Consider the following 22878-nt stretch of genomic DNA (forward strand, 5'->3'; position numbering starts at 1 on the left):
CACACAAATAGTCAAATAAAAAGAAAGTAAGCAGGGCGAAAAGGAACCCAGAGAATCATCTTATTGAAAGAGAAACCCATCACCAATAGCAGTACACTACCAGACAACATGGTTTACCAGCTTAGCTGCTTTCCCCCCACCCCCGACAGAGTGGGGGAAGTGCTTACCTGGATTGATTTCCAAAAGGGCTATCTTTCTGGTATTTCACTACACCATCTCCTTCCATGTGACTTAAGCACCAATTTCAGTTCCTACCCCAGGAGGAATCTATTAAAGTATGAAAAATATTCCTTGGTCCAGCCAGATCAGTGGTGGTTTATGCTAATTATATAGTCTATATCAAGTTATCTTGCTAGATACAGGAACAAGCCAGTGATACACTTAAATTCAGAACACAAACATTAACCAAGAGACCCAAAAGTAGAAAGGGAAGGCCTACTAGCTGAGAGAAATTACTGGCTGCTCCCACCAGAATTATAGGTTACTATAAGCAATGGAAACATGTCACTCCCAGAGAGCATTAATTGGTTCTTTAAAAGGTGGTAGCCTCAGAAAGTGTGTGAAGGGTTTACAAATATTTACACAAGAGTTACAAGAAATCCAAACTGAGAGTCTAATAATGGGCATAAAGATGAATATTGGTAAGAGAATGACCAAGAGAGATTTGGCAGTTAAGAGCACTTTCTGCTCTTGCAGGAGACCAAGGTTCAGTTCCCAGCACTCACGTGGAAGCTCACAACCTTCTGTAACTAAGCAGATTTTAACAGCAAGTTTGACCAAACTAAAGAAAGAATCAGTGACCTCAAAGATAGAATATTTAAAGCCCCTAGTCAAAGGAACAAATCTGAAAGGTCAGAAAAAGAGGGATGACTGACTGGAGGCCATCCATCAGAGATCAAACTTACATGCATCATCAAGAGATCAAACTTACATGCATTACATTTTTAGAAAGGTAAAAGGGGAGAAAGGAGACTCACAAGCATACCTAAAGAACTTGTGTGAAGATTCCCATGACCTAAGAAAACAGCTAACAACCTAATCTCTGGAAGCATGGGGGTCACTAATCAAATGCAAACCAGGAGCTTACCAAAATACCTGATGATAAAACTATCCAACTTGAAGACAGAAAAAAGTATGAGCAGCAAGAAATAAATATATATACAGGCTAGAGAGTTGGCTCAGTGGTAAAGAGTACTGGCTGCTCTTCCAGTAGACTGGAGTTTAGTTTTCTGGATCCACATGGAGTGGATTCACAAACATTTGTAACTCCAGCTCCATGGGATCTGAGGCCCTCTTCTGGCCACCATGAGCACCTGTACTCATGTGTACACACACACACACACACACACACACACACACACACACACACACACACACACACATACCAGTGTGTAGAAGAAACAGAAAATGAAAATCCAATGTAGAATGAAACTGACTCCCCTCTGTGGAGACCCTTCTCACCAGAGGGAGCACATACAAGTTTGAATCTCAGCTAAGACTGTGTTTTGTGACATACTGCAGGCTACTTTCTCAAGCAGAGGACAGTGACAAATAACTTGAGTTGTGCAGATACACAGGGATGCCAAACATCATTCACACTTGCCTAATGCTTCTTTCTGACACTGATGGGTCTTGGAGAACCTCAGATACTTACGTTTAGTTTTGCAACCCAGAAAGGTATTAGATACCAAAGAAGAACATAATTTCCTTAATTCCTGGATGTTATAGTATTTGTAGATACTCATCCCAAAGTTATAAATGGGTAACAGCAGCATGGCGTTAAGTATGTGGTTCTTAGTACTGGTTTTAATATCTGTGATTTAAAAGATAATATTAACATGCTTTATATCAAATAAACACTGTGGAAAACACCTCATGTTAAGCAAGTAAAACTAAGAGAATTACAAGGCATGGTATTATTCTCAAAGGATTACAATTTCTTGCCACTAGCTGGTCTACCGTTGATGTCCCAGAACACAATTTATTTCAATGATTATAGCTTTGGGGAAGTCTTTAGGAAAGGTTGATATGTATATAATCTGTCATCTGAAAACAAAAGAAGATCAATGTTCCTTACTTCCTGTACTTCCTTTCTTATGTGTCTCATGAAGAAGCAAAGTCTCATCAGGCACGGTGGTATGTACTTGTAACCCTAGAACTCAAGGACTAAGGCAGAAAGATCAGGAGTTTGAGAGCAAGCAGCTTGAGCTACATAGTGATCGTTCTGGGCCAGCATGCACCACAACACTAGACTCTGTCTTAAAAATTACTTAACTAATTAAAGGAAATTTAGACTATGACTCAATGGTGAAGAATGACTAAGAAGTGACTGATGATTTAAAAGGAAATATATCTTTAAAGGAACAAATTTAAAGCTGAGATTTTCCTAGAGTAACAGTATAACAGCTAGAGAGTGCAGGTAGAAGGACATAGGAAACACAGTAAAAGGCTAATGTACTGAAGTCACACTTTTGGACTTAAAGAACAAGTTCAGATTGCTGGTTATAAAAATAAAGTTAATTCTGGGAAAATACATATTAATTACACAAAAGAATGTTTTATTATGGCATTTTATTCTGATACATTATGATAACCATATATAACATACATTTGTCTTTACATATTTATACAAACAAATGTGGCCACTCATTGGAAGAGTAAATAGCAGAGGATAAGAGAAGTCTTTTTGAAACTCACTACTTTTTCAGTGGTTGACCTCGTGACAAGCCTGTTATAAAGAAGCTCATAATTGCAGTTAGTATATATAGACTTGAAGTGAAAATTAAGTTGGGACATTGACTGCTCAGTTTCGGAGATTCCAAAGTTTACAGGATAATGTTAAAGGTTACTCACTTGGCATCTGTCATGGTGCATGTAAATATTGTCTTCTAAGGAATAAAGGGACTCCCTGGAAATCATTCCACTTCCTGATCTTCAGGGATGCTGAAAAACCTCTCATGTAATTGGCACTTGTATATCTTCCCCAGGAAATGTCTCTTTGAGGTCTTTCACACATTTTACTGGAAGATATATGTCATTTTCACTGCTTATGGGTAAGAAGTCATTTTTATAGACTAGATTATGATGGGTCATTATCAAATGTATACATTGGAGATATTTGCTCTGATATGGTTTGCTGTCCTTTTTACCTTGTGCCATTCGGTGCACTAAGGGTTTCATATGGGGATGGTCAGTTCACATATTTTTTCATAGCTTGTACTTTTGGAATCACAGTGTCATACCTAAGAATCCTTGGCCAGGTTCACAGATGTCTAGTCCTGACTTCCACTAGCTTTACATTTCAGCTCTCACATGTAGACAGCAGAGCTCACCTCTGTCCATTGTGTAATGTAAGGCTCAACTTTACTCTTCAGGATGTAGATACTCATTTTTCTTGATAAACTTTATCAAAGACTCTCTATTCCTAGTTGGGTGATCTTGGGGTCTTGCTGAAAATCAAGAGACCCCAAAAGTGAGAGGGCTTTCATTACATTATCCATACACAATATAGACTTTGATCATCACACCAGTGCCATGCTATTTTAAGTGCTGTGTATCCACAGCAAATTTGGACATCAGAACCTGTGAGAGGTCCACCTTTAATTCCACATGAGTCTGAAGTACAGATTTTCTCAAGTCTGTGAAAATCATTGCAGTCAGAATCTTTCTAAGGCTCCTGCTGGGTGTGTCTGTCAGTTCGTGTAGGATCTTAACATTGTTGGCTTATGGGATCTGTAAAATGGGTATCTTGTGATTCTCTGTTCTTGGTGCTGTTTCTTGAATTTTAGTGCACAAGTCTTTTGCCTCCTCAGAGCTTTATGAAATGTTTTCTTTAAATCCTATAGTAAGTTAAATTTCTTTGAGTTCATTTTAGGTTGTTTGTGGCAGATGTCGAGAAATAAGCTGATGCATTAGTCTTTTAGTCTGAAATTGTACTGAGCTTTCTCTTGAGGTGTAGTAGCCTTCTTGTGAACTCTATGTGGTTTTATCTATATATGATCATATTTTATTAATTATACAAAACAATAGGTTTCAGTATATTTTATACATGTATATAATATACTTTGGTCATGCACACACTTCCCTCTCCCCACTCCCACTGATTCTCTTACTTTTCCAATATGTTTCCCTATGTTTCCCAATCAGTTCCATATCTTTTTAAAAAAATATTTTTATTTTCTATATTCTTTGTTTACATTCCAAATGATTTCCCCTTTCCCGGATCCCCCCTCCCCATATGTCCCATAAACCTTCTTCTCTCCATCCATTCTCCAATCACCTCCCTCCTTTTTTTCTCTGTCCTTATATTCCCCTCCAATGCTAGATCAGCCCTTTCCAGGATCAGGACCTTCTCCATACTTCTTCATGGGAGTCATTTATTATGCGATTTGTGCCTTGGGTATTCAGGGCTTCTGGGCTAATTAATATCCACTTATCAGAAATTGCATTCCATGTGTATTCTTTGGTGACTGGGTTACCTCACTTAAAATGATATTTTCCAGATCAAACCATTTGCCTAAAAATTTTGTGAATTCATTGTTTCTAATTGCTGAGTAGTATTCCATTGTGTAAATATACCACATTTTCTGTATCCATTCCTCCTTTGAGGGGCATCTGGATTCTTTCCAGCTTCTGGCTATTATAAATAAGGCTGCTATGAACATAATGGAGCATGTGTCTTTATTGCATGCCGGGGAATCCTTTGGGTATATGCCCAGGAGAGGTATAGCAGGATCCTCCGGAAGTGTCATGTCCAGTTTTCTGAGGAACCGCCAGACTGATTTCCACAGTGGTTGTACCATCTTACAGCCCCACCAACAGTGGAGGAGTGTTCCTCTTTCTCCTCATCCTCGCCAACACCTGCTGTCTCCTGAGTTTTTGACCTTAGCCATTCTGACTGGTGTAAGGTGAAATCTCAGGGTTGTTTTGATTTGCATTTCCCTAATGACTAATGATGTTGAGCAATTTTTTTAATTTGATATAATTTATTTACATTTCAAATGATTTCCCCTTTTCTAGCCCCCCACTCCCTGAAAGTCCCATAAGCCCCCTTCTCTTCCCCTGTCCTCCCACCCACCCCTTCCCACTTCCCCGTTCTGGTTTTGCTGAATACTGCTTCACTGAGTCTTTCCAGAACAAGGGGCCACTCCTCCTTTCTTCTTGTACCTCATTTGATGTGTGGATTATGTTTTGGGTATTCCAGTTTTCTAGGTTAATATCCACTTATTAGTGAGTGCATACCATGATTCACCTTTTGAGTCTGGGTTACCTCACTTAATATGATGTTCTCTAGCTCCATCCATTTGCCTAAGAATTTCATGAATTCATTGTTTCTAATGGCTGAATAGTACTCCATTGTGTAGATATACCACATTTTTTGCATCCACTCTTCTGTTGAGGGATACCTGGGTTCTTTCCAGCATCTGGCAATTATAAATAGGGCTTCTATGAACATAGTAGAGCATGTATCCTTATTACATGGTGGGGAATTCCCTGGGTATATGCCCAGGAGTGGTATAGCAGGATCTTCTGGAAGTGAGGTGCCCAGTTTTTGGAGGAACCGCCAGATTGATTTCCAGAGTGGTTGTACCAATTTGCAACCCCACCAGCAGTGGAGGAGTATTCCTCTTTCTCCACACCCTCTCCAACACCTGCTGTCTCCTTAATTTTTAATCTTAGCCATTCTGACTGGTGTAATATGAAATCTCAGGGTTGTTTTGATTTGCATTTCCCTAATGACTAATGAAGTTGAGCATTTTTTAAGATGCTTCTCCGCCATCCGAAGTTCTTCAGGTGAGAATTCTTTGTTTAACTCTGTACCCCATTTTAATAGGGTTGTTCGGTTTTGTTGAGCACTTCTTAAGGTGCCTCTGGGCCATCCGAATTTCTTCAGGTGAAAATTCTTTGTTTAGATCTGTACCCCATTTTTAATAGGGTTATTTGGTTCCCTGGGGTCTAACTTCTTGAGTTCTTTGTATATATTGGATATTAGCCCTCTATCAGATGTTTAAAATCTTTAAAAGGGCTATTAATATATCCTGTGAATGATGTAAATTGCACCATATATATGAATACTTTTAGATGCTTTAATTTCTCTGTTTGATGGTTTGTTGTTGTTCCTGGCCTTAGGCAGTCTGTTTTATTTATTTATTTATTTATTTATTTATTTATTTATTTATTTATTAATCTTAGCTGTAATGTCATTTTCCAAGCTTGGAACATTGAAGAATCATTTCATCAGCTACAATCCTTCTGAGCCATACACTGTTTCTTATACCAGCCAATTGTGAGCAAGGTGATTCAGAGACTGTTCTCCGAGCAACCCCTAGTCAGAGCAGAACAGACCAACACACAAATGTGTGAGGAAAGCTTGATTCATTTCTATTACAGTTAAAGATCAGGGTTCCACACTGGTAGCATAAACTCCAAGATTTCAAAACCTGAGCTGGCGAGGGGTCAGGCAAGACACATAGCCATGCCACTAATCTTTCTTGTTGTCTTATATTGCTTCTAGACTGATCTAGAATAATTGCTTATTATTTTCATAATTGCTTATGATTGCTTATTTTCATAAATGTTTGACACTTCCTGGAACCCAGCCAGAGTCAGTTCTGATGGCTTCTGTTTCATTTTCTTGATGATTTTATGAGGAGATGGCTATTTTTCCAATAAATAAACTTCTGAGCTAAATTTTCCTATACTTTTCATTACCTCCATTTTATAGTTTTCTTTTTTTTCCTTTTTTTTTTAAATTTTCTATATTCTTTGTTTACATTCCAAATGATTTCCTTTTTCCCGGTTCTCCCCTCCCCATATGTCCCATAAGCCTTCTTCTCTCCACCTACTCTCCAATCACCTCCCTCCTTTTTCTCCATCCTGGTACTCCCCTACAATGCTGGATCAAGCCTTTCCTGGATCAGGGCCCTCTCCTTACTTCTTCAGGGGAGTCATTTGATATGCTAATTGTGTCTTGGGTATTCAGAGCTTCTGGGCTCATTAATATCCACTTATCAGTGACTGCATTCCATATGTATTCTTTTGTGATTGGGTTACCTCGCTTAGGATGATATTTTCCAGTTCCAACCATTTGCCTAAAAATTTCATGAATTCATTGTTTTTGATTGCTGAGTAGTATTCCATTGTGTAAATATACCACATTTTCTGTATCCATTCCTCCATTGAAAGACATCTGGGTTCTTTCCAGCTTCTGGCTATTATAAATAGGGCTGCTATGAACATAGTGGTGCATGTGCCCTTATTGCATGCCGGGGAATCCTCTGGGTATATGCCCAGGAGAGGTATAGCAGGGTCCTCCGGAAGTGTCATGTCCACTTTTCTGAGGAACCGCCAGACTGATTTCCATAGTGGTTGTACCATCTTGCAATTCCACCAGCAGTGGAGGAGTGTTCCTTTTTCTCCACATCCTCGCCAACACCTGCTGTCTCCTGAGTTTTTAACCTTAGCCATTCTGACTGGTGTGAGGTGAAAGCATAAAAAAGTAAATACAATTTCTAACACATCCTTCTATGGAATCATTTAGATATTCCTATGACTCTTCCTTTCATTTTTAATTATTTGAAAATTCTGTACAGTGTATTTTATCAAATTCATACCCCATTTCTCCCAGATCCATCTCTCCTTTCCTACTCATTCAAGTTTGTGCTCACTTGCTCACTTGTTCTCTCTCTCTCTCTCTCTCTCTCTCTCTCTCTCTCTCTCTCTCTCTCTCTCTCTCTCTCTCTCATTTTAGCTCTTTAAGCAGTTTGTACTGCCTATATACTCTTAGTTTCACTAGATGACAGTCTATCCACCAGGGGTCATACCATTAAAAACGAACTCTTCCTTTCCCGGTACCTGCCAACTTCCAATAGAGTTTTATCTGTCTTGACTTTACCCAGCTCTTGTGCAAACTGTTTCAATTGCTGTGCAACTGCCCCATGTGTCCAGAAAACTGTTTTCTTGTAGTCAGCCATGGCCTCTGGCTCTTACAGTCTTTCTCCCTACTCTTCTGGCATGATTCCTAAGCCTTGGAGAAGGAAGTGAAATACAGACATCTTTCATCTCACTTAAAGTGAACATTATGAAGTCATTCTCTGTACTTTGATTGGGTCTTTTATTTTTATGTGGAACTTCTGAAAATCTCTAAAGATTCATAATAAGAGATGTTACATATACATCTAGATGACAACTTTATGGTGACTGAAGAATATTTTGCATTTTTGATGCTTTTCCAATTATGTAGATGGTTCTTTTCTCTAAAGCTACTGCTTAGCACACCTGTAAAGTTCAAATGAGCAGCAGTGATTTTACTAATAAAGAAGAATAGAAGCCATCTCAAATCAATCTGTCTTGAATGGCTTCTTGAACACCTGACATGTTTTATAGGACATGTAACTGCCCTGGGGACCAGCAGGAAGTTGGCAGGGTTCATGAGAGGGAATAAGGAATTGGTGAGAGGAAGGAGTCAGACGTAGTAGTCAGGGGATCCTGAAGCTCTGATTGACTATTAATTAGACAGCTTCTTTATTTTTACAGGTTTCCAAAACCACAGACAGACTAATGATTATATAAGAAGTACAGATTATATCATTGTGTCTCTGGACATGTGTTTGATTTTTCATTACAAATGTCCAGGTGGTACAAGTTCAGTCACAATTAGAAAATACATATAGAACCGATTTTATTTTTATTATCATCTCTATAATGCCATTTCAAATGATCTAAAGAATGTTTCTGCCAACACAAACACATTTATTATATGACAACCTGCTTTTAGGCTGCCAGTATTCGCAGTTTAAAGTGCTCCAGATAAGCAGAAATGTCTGAACCTGTCTTTTTATGAATAGCAAATATTGATACCTATTTCTTTTAACTTATATCCTTTCATTATGTATAGTATTAAGTAGGAAAAGGATATGTTAATCAATCTGTCTTATTTGCTGAGTTATATTCCTCCAGGGGCATATCCTGTAAGACTCCCACTCCTATCTTTATGTTTTCAGAGAGCTCTAAGTGTATTGTAAAAAGAAGCCTTGAATCTGTAACCTATTCTCTGGCCAGTCAGAATTTTTCAGTTATCTCTGTTTACTCTGTACCAGTTATACTGTTGAGTTTGCTTAGGGGCAGATACCCTAAAAAGATTTCTAGAATCATGGTCTTATAAAGAAATTTCTAGCATCTTAGAAATCATGTGCTCATCACAATCTCCAGAGCATAAGGATCACTTCCAAATAGGCCCAGATAAAGTTGTTTCCCTAAAAGCAGAAGGGAAGTCAGTTTAAGACTTTCCTTAAAAGACTCAGACATAATTTTCTCAGGAAAGAACATAAAAAGAATCATAATGAAGAAAGCCCCAAGAATGCAACAGGAAGAGACCAAAACCACAAAGTGAGTGACAAAATGACAGCAATCGCAGTGACCGCCGTGCTTGGTTCAATTTTGCTGGAACTGTCAGACAGCTGTGCTGGCTTCATGACGTTCACTGTTTCCAGTGTGTATGACTGTGCCACATAACAAGTGGTCATGTTTTATTTTGGGACTCTTAGGTATTCTAGGCAGTTTTTAAAATTGATACAAATTATACATTAGAGGTAATGTGTTATACCAGAAATAGGAAATAGGAAATAAAACAGAGACTAATTGATAGCAATGTGATTAATTTGGATGATGAGACTGAAGAATAACTTCTACAAATTAGAGAAGAATTTCTTTCATATGCTTAATTAATAGCCTTTGAAAAAATTACATAATAAATGTTAAACTAGTCTTAGATAACCAAAAACTCTAGTGGTAAGATATAATTGGTGTCAGGGAGTCTATTAGAAGCCTCCTCCTCCTGGTTTCTGCAACACACATAGCTAAATAACTTAAAACAGTGTTTACAGTGTGCTTTGGTGGAGGAGCGGTAACTGTCCTCAGTCTCAGGTGTTCCTATTTGTGACCGTCACTACTCCAGTCAGATCTCCTTGAATGCCGTGATCACAGGAGGAAGCCCAAGAAAACAAGGTCTTTCTCCCCATTTTTAATTGGTTATTTTATTTATTTACATTTCAGATGTTATCCCCCTTCTCAGTTTTCCCTCCACAAACCCCTTATCCCTTCCTTCCTCCCCTGCCTCTCTGAGGGCGTGCCCCACCTTCCCACTCACTCCTGCCTCAGCACCCTAGCATTCCTCTACCCTGAGAGCCTCCACAGGACCAAGGGGCTCCCCTTCCAGTGATGTCCAACAAGGCAATCCTCTGCTATATATACAGCTGGAGTCATGTGTTTTCTACCCCATGTGTACTCTTTGGTTGGTGGATTAGTCCCTGGGAGCTTTGTGTGTGTATATGGAATGGAAGGGGGAGTCTGGTTGGTTGATATTGTTGTTCTTCCTATAGGGTTGCAAACCCCTTAAGCTCCTTCAGTTCTTGCCCTAACTTCTCCATTGGAGTCCCCATGTTCATCTGCTGTTTGGCTGTGCCCATCCACAGCTGTATTGGGCAGGTTCTGGAAGAGCCTCTCAGGGGACATCTTTACCAGGCTCCTGTCAGCAAGTGCTTCTTGGCAGAAAACAAGGTCTTAAGAGAATGATTGGTTTGGTGATATTAGTGGCTCAGTGTGTACTTCATTGCGCTCAATATAATGTTATAATATTAAAGGCACTCAATAAAGTTTGTTAAGTAATGCTTTCCCCTCAAGGCCATCTTTATTTATAGGAAGCTCTTGAAAGGAAGAAACTTTGTGAATCCCTTACCTGGTATGATTTGTACCACAGCATCCACAATTATACTCATAAACCCTAAACAGTGGTTGAAGACGAAGATCTTGATGTAGGCATTGGTGCTATTGTTGTACCAGAAGCTTAGCAGGTAGATGAAGGGGATGACAGACCATCCAAACAACATGAGGATGAACATTGTGTCCAGGAAGTGGTATTTCTCCAACAGTATATCCACATTGGAGTATAGGAACACTATCTGAGAGGGACATGAAACACAAAACAAACAGCGTGTGTCAGCTACTTTCTATACTGCGTGTTTCACGTCACTGATATCTTGCAGAAACTTTAGGTAGAGGTGTCTTGTCTCTTGGCTGATGAGGAGGCAAGGGACTGCTGTAAGTAAGGGCTGAGCTGATAAAGTTAACAATTTGCTCCAAATGACCCATTTCTGCTAGCTAGACCCCACCTCCTAAAGATTCCACAGCCTCCAAATAGTTATACCAACAAATGAACTGTGCGTCTTTGTGTGGTGGTTCAGGTTCTGACCATACAGTATGCAATATCTATCCTGAAAGCCAGAAAGTTTAGTGGAGGAAAGAAAAGGCCCCTTTGATGGAACTGATTCTTCACCAACCAAATCATTCTTGTTGATGAGCAGCTTCCTGACCATCAACTATGGCCACTGCACTTGCCTTCCTGCTCTCGTCTTGATTTAGAATATTTTCATTCCATTCTCCATGGAATCAATTTATCAAATTGTATTCTTTCTTTTACTCCCAATTCCAAGTATACCCACTCTCGATCTCTGTGTTTTTGTGAATCAGTTCACCTTATGGATGAACTTCCTTTTTTTCTAAGGGATCTACCATTCACCATTATTAAAATAGTGCCACACTTACATCGGTTAAGTTAACTATGTTAGTTTAAATTTTCTTATCATTATCTGGTTTTAAAAATAAATCAATGTTAAGCTTGCTTCAAAAAACAATTTAGAATAATTTCTATCAGTCTCTTGGAGATGTTGATTTATAATTGATAGCACTTCCCCACTGAACATTTGATGGATTTTGTAAATAAATCAATTCATCTTGGAGTTTTCCCTTTTAAAAAAGTTGCAATTACAGAGCCCAATAGAGAATTAGAAGGAATGCCAACAGATCAAATGGTCAAAACCTGGGAGAAAGATGTAAAACTAGAAAACTCCAAGACTCTAAGGAATGAAGTTTTTGTTTGTTTAAATCCTCAAATCTCAGGCTAGAAAGATGGCTTAGTGGTTGAGAACACTGACTGCTCTTCGGAAGGTCGTGAGTTCAAATCCCAGCAATGACATGATGGCTCACAACCATCCGTAATGAGATCTGACTCCCTCTGTGGAGTGTTAGAAGACAGCTACAGTGTACTTACATATAATAAATAAATAATTTTTTTAAAAAATCCTCATATCTCAGAGTTAGTAAGACTATTTACATTTTCTACTTTAGCATTTGGGGTTTTGCTAGATTTTTAAACATTTTAATTTCTATGAATATGGTAAGTTACTTAAATAACTTTCCTACTACTTCCTAGTCAACTAAGGGGTGAAAAAAATAGTCTGAGATTTCAATCCTTAGAAATGTTTTTATGCAGTAGAGTTGATGAAGAATTGGTGGGAAAACAGAGAATCTGAGGGGCAGTTTTTCAATGTACTTGCTGGGGAAGGAAGGAAAGGGCAGCCCTTGCCAAGACTGAGGGTCACAGAGGCTGTAACACAGTCTCTGTAAGCAAAATTTCCGATTGGATGAGGGAGACTGCCCTACATGTTATGGAATGGCTTAAGACTCTGAAGGACAAAAAGTCATGAAGATTCTTTGGTTATTCCATTTCATTGTGTGACTCAATAGAGAAGTAGAAGGAATGCCAACAGATCAAATGGCCAACACATCAGAGAAAGATATAAAAATAGAAACATATACTCACTCAAAGTGATCCAGATGTAATTTTTCCATAACAAACTTGCATTTGACATAGTTATTCAGATAATAAATATGGTTAAATAGAAAAGGGGGGAGTGCAAGAAGCTACTATAATGAGTGAACTTTGTTTGATATTTCAGAAATAGCTAGACAAGAGGAGTTAGAATGGACCCAACACAAACAACTGCTAAAGGGGTAACAGGTGTGCTGACAACACCTAGTTGACCTTTGCACACTATATTCACTTTCCAAATAACAAGCTCTACCCCTGAGCAGACACAGCTATGACGTGTAAATTTATACAGATAATAAAAGAGAGAGCATCTGCTGACAGATGATATTATTTCAAAAATAATTTACATTTCAAAAAACAACTAGAAATTTTATACCCAAAGAACAGATATGTGAACCTGAGCTACTAAGAAGACACAGCATAAAACAAGATTCATAAAACAGAGGAGCTTCCATGCCAACGGATCCATACATTAGATCCAAGTGAAAACTGATTGAACATCCAGTAGTAATCTCTTATGAAAAGTAAGTATGAGAAATTAAAATGCTTGATCACAGCAGAGCAACACACTGAAGGGACCTGACTGGTGTACTAAGGTTCTGAGGCCTTGCAACTGTAAGATAAATGGAATAGCAATAGTTCACATGGTAGTAGTTAATCATATACGCATGTTCATCTTTAGGACAGATGGGAAAATAAGGTTTAACACATACTGAGTGGGGAACAAAATAAAATGGGAGGAACATAGAACAGTATGATAATATTAACCTAACCATATAGATACTTATTGACTCTAGTTGTACAGCTAAGTTTGTCAGCCTGAAAAACAAATCAATGCCAAGATTATACTATTTATAAATGACATTCTAAATATGACAATTGAAATCTCATCAGTCACACCTGTGCAGTTCCCAGCCCACAGGCGTGGCCCCGGTCTAGTCTGATCAGCCCAACTGAATCATAGCCTGTCCATATACATCTAACCTCCAGGCCTTATTCAGATTGCACATCCCATAATCAGTCTATCAAGTTCCCTGAACCTCACCTACCCACATCCTCTCCAATATTTATACCTAGCCCAGGTTATACATCTTGTCTGGCTGCTCAGTCAGATTAGTTCTATCACTCTCAATCACCAGACTTGGTTATGCTCACAAGTTCCCTGCACTGGTCTCATCTGGTAAGTCACCAGGACCCCAGACTGCCTGTGCCATATTTCATGTCTAGGCCTAGCCCAGCCAGCCAACAATTCTCTGATGCCTTGCCTACCCTCAGGTCTCTCCTTGGCTATTCAGCCTGTATGTCAGACCCATCTGAGGAAGCTTAGACTCTCACACAAGACATACAACCAACCAAAGAAGTTCACATGCTCGGGTCTCACTGAAAAACACAAATAATATGAAAGGGCTTCCCCCAAAGTCTACCAATTCAATGAATATGGTCTTCAATGAGAATTACCTAGATGAACTCCAGGACACAGAAATTAAAGACAATCATAAACTTCAAAGATTCAAGGAATTTAAAGAAGACAAGAATAAACATCCCAATAATCTTAAAGACAAGAGCAATAAACACATGATCAATACCTAAGAAAACACAACATATGACTACATGAGATGATGAGAATTATCCATGGTTTGATGACTGAATTAAGTAAAGAGATGAGAATATGGAGAGAAGCTAAAATGAAATGAATTAAAAACCTCAATAACCCAAATACAAACCTCAGGGGGAAGCCTTACAGGTAGAATGAACAAAGTGCAGGGGGGAAAAATATCATGCCTAGAAGATAAACAAGCAAAGTAGACCATATATGCTAAGAATATAAAAAAATTAGGTAGACACCCAAAAGGAATATACAGGAACTGGGGGAGCATGAAAATACCAAATCTTCAATACATGGAGCAGAATCCCATTTCAACTGCATAGACCAGATCTTCAACAAGTTAATAGAAAAAACTTCTCCAAATTAAAGAAAGCAATACAAGAAACATACATAATACCAAATAGACAGGATACCAAATACCCATGGCTCATTATAGTTCAATCACTATACAGAGAAATGGAATTTTTTGACTTTGACTATGGACGCTCAGTTACCCTTTAAAAGAAACATAAATGTGGCTGTGGAGAGAGCACCAGGTAAGGAAAAGCAAGAGAAAATTACAAATGTAAACAGACCAATTTTTTATCCTGGTCTTGCTTATTGAAAACCATGTATTCAAACTCTATTTGGTATCTATTCTATTACCTGTGGTCTTCAATGCAAAAGGATTACACCTACACAAGTACATACACACAGACACATATCAACACACACACACACAAATGAATGGCCCCTAACATAATTTAGAAATTTCTAGAGTAAGGATTCAAAAGCTGAGTACAAGTTTTTGTTTTATTTTTTGTTTTGTTATTTTGTTTTTCATAACACGGCATTATAACACATGGGGAAATGGGGAAGTAGTGGGAAGAGGAAAGTTGCTGTAGTGTTTGTTAGTATACCACTAGTCTGTTGTAGCACATCCTTCCATACAGAACAAAGCTTTGAGGACAGTAAATGTTGCTGGCCAAGTATGTCAGAAGTTAGCTGCTTAGCAGAGAACATTTTAGTTAAAAGAAATAAAAGGAAAGAGGTTGTTTTGTTTTGTTTTTTACTTTGAGAAATATTCCACAATAGATTTTCTAACTTGATTAAACCATTTTTATCTTTTCTGGAAAGGCATAGATTTTAGTAAATGTCTGACAAGTAAAAAATGTCCATGATGTATGATAGGCAGGCTTTAAGACAATACATGTAACTCACCAGCAGCAGGACGCAGGCAACGAAGTAGATGATGAGATCCCACAGCAAAGCAGAGAGCCAAAAATTCATGGTGTAGACACCGCTCACAAATTGGATGTGCTTTGCTTTACTAACTCTCTCAGTCACTGCCATAAGGCAGAAGCCACTGGTGAAAATACTCATCCCAAAAAGCAAATTAAAGACTATCTGGATTCCTGAGGTGCTTCTATATAAGAATGAATGAAGAACACACAGTGGTATAAAGACAACACTAACTGCTAAGAGCAGCATTTTGTTACAAATGTAGTGATACAGGAAGAGAGAATCAATTTAAAGTATCCCATTTAACAAAAACATACCTTTCATCAGATTTGCCTTTGGTGACACGTTGAGGCTGAGGCTTGTTGGAGACAGTAATGGTGGCATTAGGGCCAGAGAGATATTTAAAAATAATGTTGTCTAATATCGATAAAGATAATGGTGATGAATGGTATGCCTCATTGTTAAACCAAAAGGTAAATATCTTTTCTTTTGCAGTAACATCAAGGGAAAAGGCAACGATACACGAGTAAATGCAGTCTTTATTTTCCAGCAAGTAGTCCTGCATATCACCTGGAACAAGGGCACAAGAGCGGTCATGTCATCAGCTGCAATGAAGAGCACTGACAACATGCTTTCAAGGACAATAACACAGTAGTTTTACTTGTCTGGTATATTTTCATCCTCGGATGCTTCAAAGAAGCCTCAGTGTATCTTAGCTATTCACCTCAAGATCTCTATCACTTACCCATACAGAGTTTATGATTTCCAGTTCAATTTCTCTAAGAGGAAAAAAACAGGCTAGTGACATTCACACTCTCAAATTTCTTTCTCACTTTTGAAACCTTCTATTTCTACACAAAAATGTTCATAAGAACCCTACTTCTGGCTTTTACAAATTAACTCAAAAAAATCAAGCCAGTGCTCATAGAATATAAAGACCAAATAAAAATGTAAAATAAGTCTACATGAAAAAACAGAGAGTTACTTAGAATTGCGAATATTTAAGAGGAGAAAAATTAGAGTTAAGTTCAACAATCTCTACTACTCTTCTTGTCCTATCTTTGTAGAAAGATAAAGCAGAACAGATCAGAATGGTAACAATTATAACAAATGATTAAATGAAAAGCTATAAACTTGTAAGAACTTAAATTCTATGAATCCAAGAAGACACAAATCAAGAATTACAAATCTGCCCAAACAGACACAAAATATAAAAGAAAAGTTCCTACAAATAAGTTTTATATTCATATAAGACTTGTAAAACTGTTGCCTGGGGCTCTTAGCTATGGCCCCAAAAACTAATAATAAGTTTTCAATTCTTAATTTATAGAAAACAAAGGAGAAAAGGAAAAGGAGGAAGAAGAGAAGGGGGAGGAGGGAGAATCATTAACCAGAATTATCTGAACAAATGAGAAAGACAAAAATACTAAACTTAGAAATGAAAAGGAGACATTTCCACAGATATAAATAAATTCAGAAAATCAGATGGACTTAGCCTAAAAGCTCATGTTCTACATAAAATTTTGAAAAACTAAAGGAATTTTCAGATATATAAAACCTGCCAAACTTAAATCAAGATGAAATAAACAGTTCAAACATATTTATAACCAACAATGAGATAGAAATAGTAGTTAAAACTCTCCTGTGCAAAAAAAAAATTATCAAAACCATATCAATTTAATGCAGAACTCTATCACACCTCCAGAGAACTACTACCAATATTACTCAAACTATTCCATTAAATAGAAAAGGAAATAATGTTTACAAACTTTTTATGAATCCACTGTTACCTTGACAGGAAAACCAAATAAAGACACAAGAAAAAGAAATAAAATTATAGATAAAGCTCTGTGGTAAACATAGTTGAAAATATTCTCAACAAAATACTGACAAGCTGGATTCAAGACTGCATCAGTAAGATTATTCATCATAATCAAGTTGTCTTGATCTATACATATGTAATCAAATTCATCATGTACACAACTACAGAAATCGTGATTGTATCAATAGATGCAGAAATTTAGAAAATTTTACAAAATCCAACATAATTTCATCAACCATGGAAGTGGGTGAAGGAAGCATACTGAAAATAATGAGGAATATATGTAACAAAATGTAGCCAATATATTAAACAACATGGAGCCAATAGAGTGCTAGAAAGAGAAAACCTCAAAGAATTCTCATTGAGGTCAAGAGCAAAAATGACTGCCTACTTTCTCCATTTCCAGTCAGTACAGAGCTTTAAGTTTTAGCTAGAAGATAAGAGAAACAAATAATACTCCATTGTGTAGATATACCACATTTTTTGCATCCACTCTTCTGTTGAGGGATACCTGGGTTCTTTCCAGCATCTGGCAATTATAAATAGGGCTGCTATGAACATAGTAGAGCATGTATCCTTATTACATGGTGGGGAATCCTCTGGGTATATGCCCAGGAGTGGTATAGCAGGATCTTCTGGAAGTGAGGTGCCCAGTTTTCGGAGGAACCATCAGACTGGAAACAATGAATTCATGAAATTCTTAGGCAAATGGATGGAGCTAGAGAACATCATACTAAGTGAGGTAACCCTGACTCAAAAGGTGAATCATGGTATGCACTCACTAATAAGTGGATATTAACCTAGAAAGCTGGAATACCCAAAACATAATCCACACATCAAATGAGGTACAAGAAGAAAGGAAGAGTGGCCCCCTGTTCTGGAAAGACTCAGTGAAGCAGTAATCGGCAAAACCAGAACGGGGAAGTGGGAAGGGGTGGGTGGGAGGACAGGGGGAGGGAAGGGGGCTTGCAGGACTTTCGGAGAGTGGGGGGCTAGAAAAGGGGAAATCATTTGAAATGTAAATAAAAAATATATCGAATAAAAAAAATAATAGGCAAAAAAAGAGAGAAACAAATAAAAGAAATAAAAATTGGAAAAAGTCAAAGTATCCCTATTTGAGTATGGAATGATTCTATATATTTGAGGTTATAAAAAGTCTACCAAATATTTATGATCTAATAAATGCTTCAAAGTAGTAAAATAGAAAATAATTCTCATTAGTCTTGCTATATGTCAATGACAACAACCAAACAACAACAACAATGAAAACCCTGAAAAGATATTACAGAGTTTCATTTACAACAGTCATATAAAAAAATATATAGGAATAAACCTAACCAAGAAAATGAAGGATCTCAACAATTCCAACTCTAAGAAATTGAAGAAATAAAGAAGACATTAGAAAACAGGAAGATTTGAAGATCTCCCATATTCATGAATCATAAGAATTAATATTGTGAAAATGGAAAATCTACCAAAATCCATCTACAGTCTCAATGTAATCCCAATAAAAATTCCAGGGTCAGTCTTCACAGATATGGAAAAAATAGTCTTAAACTTTCTGTGGAAATACAAAAGACCAAGGATAATAAAAGCAATCCTGAACAAAAAGAATATTGTGTTAAGTATCACCACTCCTGATTTCAAATTATACTACAGAACCATATTAGTAAAAACAGCATAGTAATGAAAAATAAGATACATACATCAATTGAATGGAATAGAAGACCCAGATTACAGTTCCCACATATGAGTTTTGACTAAAGAAAAATCAGTATCTTCAGCAAATGATATGGGAATCTTGGGTGTCCACATGCAGGAAAAGGAGATAATATACTTATCTTTCACCTTGCACAAAATTTAATTCTAAATGAACTAAGGACCTCACAAGACCCAATTCTTTAAAACTGCTAGAGAATAAAGCAACAGGTGCCTTGAACAGACAGGCGCAAGGTAGATAGAGGCTTTCTAGCTGGACTCCAGGAGTTCAGGAGATAAGACTGTTGGTCAAACAGTAGGATTGCATGTTTATAAACGTTTGTTGGCTTAGTACCATGCTGCTGCAATTACCTTAAACAATGAAGACCATACAATAGGGCTTTTGTGAACAAACTAAAAATGGGGGAAAATTAGGATAAACTATAAATTGCTAACCAAAGACAGAGATTTGTGAAGCAGAGTGTCAGGGAGAACCTTTTATACAGAGATACTGACTGACAAATAGGGAAGATACCTTGAGGCATCATGGCTTTGGAGCAGGTGATATCTAAAGGCACTGGTTTAAATCCTAATGCCGAAATGTGACAAGAAATTCCTTCTGGAAACCCGGATGACACTCCTGTAAACTGAAACTTCTTGGAATGAAACTGCAGCCACACCTGGATCTCACCCTGAGGGCAATACAGAACTTTCAGAAGATATGTGTAAGGAATATGAAGTAATGTATTCTCCATCTTGTGAAACCACAAGAAATATGGCAGACATTGAAGAGTCAGCTAATGGAATGTTCTTAGGACCGGAAGACCTGAGTTACCGACTATATGATGTTTCTGGAGAAAGCAATTCAGCAATTTCTACAGAAGATTTAAAAGAATGTCTGAAGAAACAATTGGAATTCTGTTTCTCACGAGAAAATTTATCAAAGGACCTTTACTTGATATCCCAAATGGACAGTGATCAGTTTGCCCCAATATGGATAGTTGCCAACATGGAAGAAATAAAAAAATTGACTACAGATCCAGATTTAATTCTTGAAGTACTGAGATCTTCCCCTGTGGTACAAGTTGATGAGAAGGGAGAGAAGGTGAGACCAAGCCATAAGCGTTGTATTGTGATTCTCAGAGAAGTTCCTGAGACAATACCTGTAGAGGAAGTGAAAGCTTTGTTTAAAAATGAAAACTGCCCCAAAGTGATACGCTGTGAGTTTGCACACAACAGCAACTGGTATATCACTTCCCAGTCAGACACAGATGCGCAGCAGGCTTTTAAATACTTAAGAGAAGAAGTTAAGACATTTCAGGGCAAGCTAATCATGGCAAGGATAAAAGCCACCAATACATTTTTTGCTAAGAATGGTTATCGATATCAATTAATGGATTCTAGTATGCACACTCCCCTTCAGAGGCCAGCCCAGTATCCCTCACCAGTCTTCATGCAGCCAGTGTATAATCCTCAGCAGCAGTACTCAGTGTATTATGCCTCAGTCATGGTCTCCAAGGCCTGCACCTTACTTTGAAACACCACTGGCTCCCTTTCCCAATGCTAGTTTTGTGAATGGCTTTAGTTCACCAGGACCTTATAAAACAAATGCTGCTTCTATGAATATGGGCTGACCATTCAAAAAATGGGGTGAAACCTCATTTTAGGTCATCCAGTGGTTCAGAACACTCAACAGAGCACTCTGTGTCATTAGGGGATGGACCACTGAGCAGATCTAGTTCAAGGATCTTTCTTTCTGAATGGCATAACCCAATAGTACCAGGGCATCAGGAACAAACTTATCTTCCAAAGGAGGCTCCAATTTTACAGATGGAACAAAACAAGGACTTTGGAAGAGGCAGAACACAGAGGTTGAAAATGAAGAAATGATCATAGAATCCCAAGACCCCAGCCTGCCGCAATTGAAGCAAAGGCTCCAACACCAAAGTTTGAATTACTTGCTACAAATTTTCCTCCTTTACCTGGAAGTTCATCAAGAATGCCAAATGAACTTACTTTTGAGAATAGAATGTCTGGTGTTGTTAAAGGTGTCTACAAAGAAAAGCACAACTCAGCAAGAGAAGGTCAAATGGAGGAGTCCATTGTTCCAAAGGACATTCTCAATCCAGTGACTTGTACCAGTGTCTTCTCCAACTATTACAAAACCATCAAGGGAAAACACTGCTTCACCTTGCAATAGTAACATAAATACACCTATGGCTGTGGCCCTACAGGAACCTCAAAAGTTAAGCTATGCTGAAGTGTGCCAGAAGCCTCCTAAAGAGCTATCTCCAGTTCTTGTCCAGCCACTGCAGGAACGGTCCAATGCAATATCTCCCACCAGAATTGAAGAGAACGGAGCTCCTGAGAAGCCTGTTGAGAAGCCACATGAAAGACCAGAAACAAGGGCTAGTAAGGATCATTCCGGATTCTGGGGCAACACCATTCCCAGGGGAGCAGCTGGAAAAATCAGGGAGCAGAGATGCCAGTTCAGCCAGAGGGCTGAACTATGTCAAGTCAGGAAGTGTCTCGACGTAATAGGAAAGAGCAATATGTGCCACCCAGATCACCAAAGTAAAAACAAGACCGTACAAAAACTACTCAGAAGCTTCTCTTCTCATAAACTTGAGCCTCTGTTGAACTGATTTGGAGGGGAGAAAGTAGCCAGGAAAGAATGGGAAGTATGTACTAAATATTATGGATTTTTGGAATTATGAGTAGGAAGAGCCCAAAATTCACCTCTAAATGATTTTCAAATGCTGGAGGATTCCAATCAGTTCTATTTTTGTTTTTTATTTTAATTTGCATGGATTTTTCTGCCTGGAATCAATTTTGAGGGTTCAGATTTTTGTTGGGAGAAAAAACAAAAAAATATTATACATCCTTCAGTATAGGAGATGAGGGAGTGAGAGAAATATTTTTTGAAGAAACATTTCTGTAAAAATTAGAAATTCCTTTTCTTAATCTATTTAAAGTTTGGCTTGAAGAATGCTATCTCTGACTAAATGGCCTTTTGTTGCAAAGTAGATGAGTGGCTGGGGAGTCTGTTCTGGGTCTGAGTGTGTGCAAAGGGGATTTAAGCCAAATCTATTGTCATGCTAGTAAATGATTTCAAAGCTGAATGTAATACTTGAGTAGATTTTTTTTTAGTTTGGAATTTAGTTTGTTTGTTTGTTTTTTGTCATTACTAATACTGTATTGTATGAGCAAGCTATAATGCTCTGATTGTGTATGAAGCTGTGACTACCAATCAGTTTGATATTCAAGGAAAGAACAGAGATTATTCAAGGAAAAACTTGAAAATTTTGTTTTAGACCTGAATATTGGCTAGGTCAAATAGATTTCAGAGGTTCAAACTGCCCTGTGACTTTTTTTTCCTTTTTAACATTTTTATCTTTAGTGCTTGTTAGTCTCTGTTGGTTGACTGTCTGCCCCAAAAGCAAAATGACTATTTACTGGACTATGTGTTTCTTACTACTCTGACCAGTTTAATCAAATCATGTAACTGTTCTAAGCTGCATAATGGAATATTGAAAGATTTTATTCAATTAGAATTTTAGGTCCTAGGATGTACTGACCTGCCAGTAATTTATTTGTATTGATGTTAAAAAATGAAATAGTGCTTCTGGGTGAGGGGGCATAAATCTTCAACCCCGGCCTCCAGAGGCGTGGCAGGTGGGTCTCAGTTCCAGTCCATCCAGGACTCTACCTCTCACTAACTAGTGTCTGTCTGAAAAAAAATGAAAAAGAAAAGAAAGAAAAGAAAGATGAAACCATGTAAGTGACATTTTAAATGGTCTAAAAGAAAAATTCAAACATTAATTTGGGGAACTGTATTACAGTTTACAATGTTTATCATCTTTC

At 37.8% G+C, this 22878-nt stretch overlaps 1 protein-coding gene and 1 pseudogene across 1 annotated transcript in view; one reads left to right on the forward strand and one right to left on the reverse strand.

Annotated features, from left to right (window-relative positions):
• The window catches only part of LOC127679259 (phospholipid-transporting ATPase ABCA3-like), a 115382-nt gene that overhangs the window by 21789 nt on the left and 70715 nt on the right, over positions 1 to 22878 (reverse strand). The window contains exons 19-22 of the mRNA XM_052174979.1: positions 15812 to 16064; positions 15474 to 15678; positions 10736 to 10958; positions 1655 to 1813 (exon numbers count right to left, since the gene is read on the reverse strand). Of these exons, the coding sequence (XP_052030939.1) occupies positions 1655 to 1813; positions 10736 to 10958; positions 15474 to 15678; positions 15812 to 16064 (840 nt within the window). The remainder of the gene's footprint in view (positions 1 to 1654; positions 1814 to 10735; positions 10959 to 15473; positions 15679 to 15811; positions 16065 to 22878) is intronic.
• LOC127679264 (la-related protein 4-like) lies at positions 19561 to 21592 on the forward strand (annotated as a pseudogene).

Source organism: Apodemus sylvaticus, chromosome 1 (assembly GCF_947179515.1).
Source record: "Apodemus sylvaticus chromosome 1, mApoSyl1.1, whole genome shotgun sequence".
Lineage (NCBI taxonomy): Eukaryota > Metazoa > Chordata > Mammalia > Rodentia > Muridae > Apodemus > Apodemus sylvaticus.